General features: G+C 33.2%; 1 protein-coding gene across 1 annotated transcript; it reads left to right on the top strand.

Moving 5' to 3' along the window:
• Positions 1 to 423: 423 nt before the first annotated feature.
• LOC114186958 (heavy metal-associated isoprenylated plant protein 34-like) lies at positions 424 to 2,470 on the top strand. Its single transcript, XM_028075044.1, has 3 exons — positions 424 to 642; positions 763 to 838; positions 1,048 to 2,470. Exons 1-3 carry the CDS (start codon positions 613 to 615, stop codon positions 2,346 to 2,348), a joined length of 1,407 nt encoding a protein of 468 aa, XP_027930845.1. The 5' UTR covers positions 424 to 612; the 3' UTR covers positions 2,349 to 2,470.
• The last annotated feature ends 924 nt before the right edge of the window (positions 2,471 to 3,394 follow it).

The raw sequence follows: 3,394 nt of genomic DNA, 5'->3' as shown, positions 1-3,394 counted from the left end.
ATTTAGCAACAAGTTAATAAATATTTCAGAAGAAATTAAAACTTTTTATTAATTTCTAACAGTTTTTTTTATACAAATGAAAGAAGTTGTGTAAGAGTTTGAGTCAAAGTAACTGAAGTTTTTTAGCATATAAACTCTTTCTTTAGCTTATATATATACTAATAGTAAAAAAATAAAAAGGGAGTGAAGGAATAAGCAAAACTGAAAGGAGTTGAAGTGAGTTACATAAACTATATTCAACTCAAACTTTTGAAACAGTAAGAAACTCTCATTCAAAAATCTTCAAATTAGTTTCATAAAAAACTAAACAGAAAAACCTTAAATATTGAACAATGATTTTTTTATATTTTTGCTTAATGCAGGTTTGAGAATGAAGCTTCTATCACCGCCTCGTATGTGAAAGACAACTCATTGTTTCTTTTTTGTTTATTTCATGTCTGTGACCGCCTTCTATTTTCTATAAATAAAAGGAACTGTCTTCTGCAAGAGTCACTATTTGCACACTCTATGAAAGCTTGAGCATACTCAATACACATAAAATTAATACTATCTTCTTCAACATTCTTCTTCTTTCTTTGTTATCTGTTCTCTGTTCTCTCACTTCTGTTAAAAATGAGTAAACAAGACTTGCTGAAAATTCAGGTACACTGAACACTTCATTCTCTAGTACTGTTGTAGTTACAGTTATGTTTTTGTGTCTGGTTTTTGGGCCCATGAAATGTTAATTCTGAACTGTTTCTTCTGTTTTTGGTCTCCTTTTAGACCTGTGTTCTCAAGGTTAATATAGACTGTGATGGCTGTGCACAGAAAGTAAAGAAAACCCTGCAGAAAATCGATGGTACATTAATCTCAGCACACCCCTATTTTCTTTTCATGTTAACATGTTTCATTCTCAACTTTATTACCATGTCCTGCTTTTTCTGGTTTGCAACTTTCCTTAATTAGATACACAGATGATGTTTGGGTTTTTCAACTTTACTGTGTCTAATCTTCATTAGAGTAGATTTGTTTAGTTTTGTAAAAGAACTTGCTATTGCTGTTGTGCAGGTGTGTATTCTGTGAAAGTAGATGCAGGTGAAGGGAGAGTGGTAGTGGCAGGGGATGTGGATCCAGAGAAACTGGTGAAAAAGATAAAGATGGGAGGGAAACATGCTGAGATATATGGTGGCCAGAATATGAACCATCACATCAACCCTAAATTCCAGAACTTTCATGTTGATAACAGCAAAGTAGGAAGGGACACTAAGTCCCAGAATCAGAAGGGTCAGAAAGGTGGTGATGGTGGTCAAATTGGTCAAATAGGTCAAATAGCACACTTCCCAAACATGAAAGGGGTTCAAGATCTGAAGGTACCTGTCAAGGAACAAAAATCTGTGAGATTCAACTTACCAGAGGAGGAGTTTGATGCTAGTGATGATGGTTTTGATGAATATGAGGACAGTTTTGATGAATATGATGATGAAGAGGAAGAAGAAGAGGAAGTAATAGCCCATGGGCATGGGCATGGGCATGGACATGGGAATGGTAATTCAGTGCATCATAAAAAGATGATGCCAAAGATGGGAGATGGAGGTGGGCCTCATGGGCCTGGTGGTGTAATGAATGGGCCTGCCATTAATAATGGCCATAAAGACAATGCTGGTGGGAGTAGGAACAATAATGGAAGTGACAAGAAAGGTGGTGTTATTGATGAAGCAATGGTAATGAAGGGCAAAGGTGGGAACTACAATGAAGCCAAAGTTGATGATGGTGAAGGGAAGAAAAGTAGCCAAAAAGGTAAAAAGAAGAAAAAGGATGGTGGATTGCTAGGTAGGTTTCTAGGTTTGGGGAGAAAGAGCAAAAAGGTTGGATTAGAAGAAGTAACTTATAGCAGTAACAGCAAGAACAAAGACAATGGAAGTGGAAATAAGAAAGAGAAGGAAGGAAAAATGAAGGATCATAGCAATGGTAAAAAAGATTTTGATTCTCTTGATTATGACAAGACCCCTCTTCTTCATAAAAATGGCAAAGTAGGTCCAAGCCAAAAAGGGTATGATGCAATGGAACAACATCAAGGAATGCAGATGCAGCATGTTCCATATAATAACCTTCAGCAACAGCAGCAGCAGCAATACATGATGGGTATGATGATGAACCAACCTCAACATCAACATCAGCATCATCAGCATCAGCATCATTATCAACATGAAGCAAATATGAACAACATGTATCCAACAAACATGATGTATGGTAGGCCACATCCATATATGAACTACATGGCACCACCTCCAATGCCATCTCACCCAATGGCTGATCCTATTACTCATACTTTCAGTGATGAGAATGTTGAGAGCTGCAGAATCATTTAGTAATGAGTAGTTACAACTATTACATTCTGTGTTTTGGTATTTTGGGAGTTCATAGAACTGGTAAATGTGTAATCTTTAGATTAGATTATATTATAGTTTACATTATAAATCTTTTTTTTCTATTTATGGAGCTGTTTTTACATTATTGAGACAATTATTTATAAGACTTGTCATATTTTGGAACACTGTTAATGGGAGATAGAGTGAGAGTCTGACAAACCCAAAGCATCGATACCTTGTCGAAGTTGTTTATGAACTAAATTGAAAGTAAAATCCAAAATGTTTTGGATATATATATGTATATTTTTTGCCTATAGACATAAAGTGAAAGTATTAAGAGACAAAACATCGAATACTTTAACTGCAGAAAACACCAGTTTGTAGTAAGACGTTTTTCTTATCTCTTTTTAGCTTGAATTAAGGTCATACATAGGATTGATTGTTTTTTCTTAGATAAGAAGTTACAACGTTTGAAACTGTTAGTTACTAAGTGTAATCTTAGTTACTATTTATAAGTATTAATCTTGACTTGTCAGTTACATTTGAATGGGAAGATTGAAAGAGGTTATTTATTAGAAGATGATATAAGTAGTGTTGTTTTAGGTTGGCTTCGTTTTTTTTTTTTTGTTAAACCATTAAATTGACTATTAGTTTTGTAAAATTTTTTTATATTTTTTGAACTCAATTAACAACTGTTAATGTAAAATTATCAATAATAAAATTATACAAATGATTTATAACTTTTTAGTATAAGTTTTGGTAATATTTTATCGTTTTTTATTATGAAAAAAATGGACACGGTATATAATTTCATTAGTGTACATTTAAATTTAAATTAAACTAATTTAAAAATAATCTAGCAAGTTCATTCCTTTAAATTCGTATATTATTTTCTGTTTCCCATGTGTAGGAAAATAACTGCAAAACCAATCTCGCTGTCACGACTACGAGGGAAAAAAAGGTGAAAACAGAATTTTTGTATCAAAAATTTATCAATAATGTAGCAATGATTTTAGACATGATTGATCACAAACAAATCATGTGAC

The sequence above is a fragment of the Vigna unguiculata genome, chromosome 6 (assembly GCF_004118075.2).
Source record: "Vigna unguiculata cultivar IT97K-499-35 chromosome 6, ASM411807v1, whole genome shotgun sequence".
Taxonomy (NCBI): Eukaryota; Viridiplantae; Streptophyta; class Magnoliopsida; order Fabales; family Fabaceae; genus Vigna; species Vigna unguiculata.
Note: the sequence above shows the minus strand (reverse complement) of the source record. Positions and strands in the feature narration are given on the sequence as shown.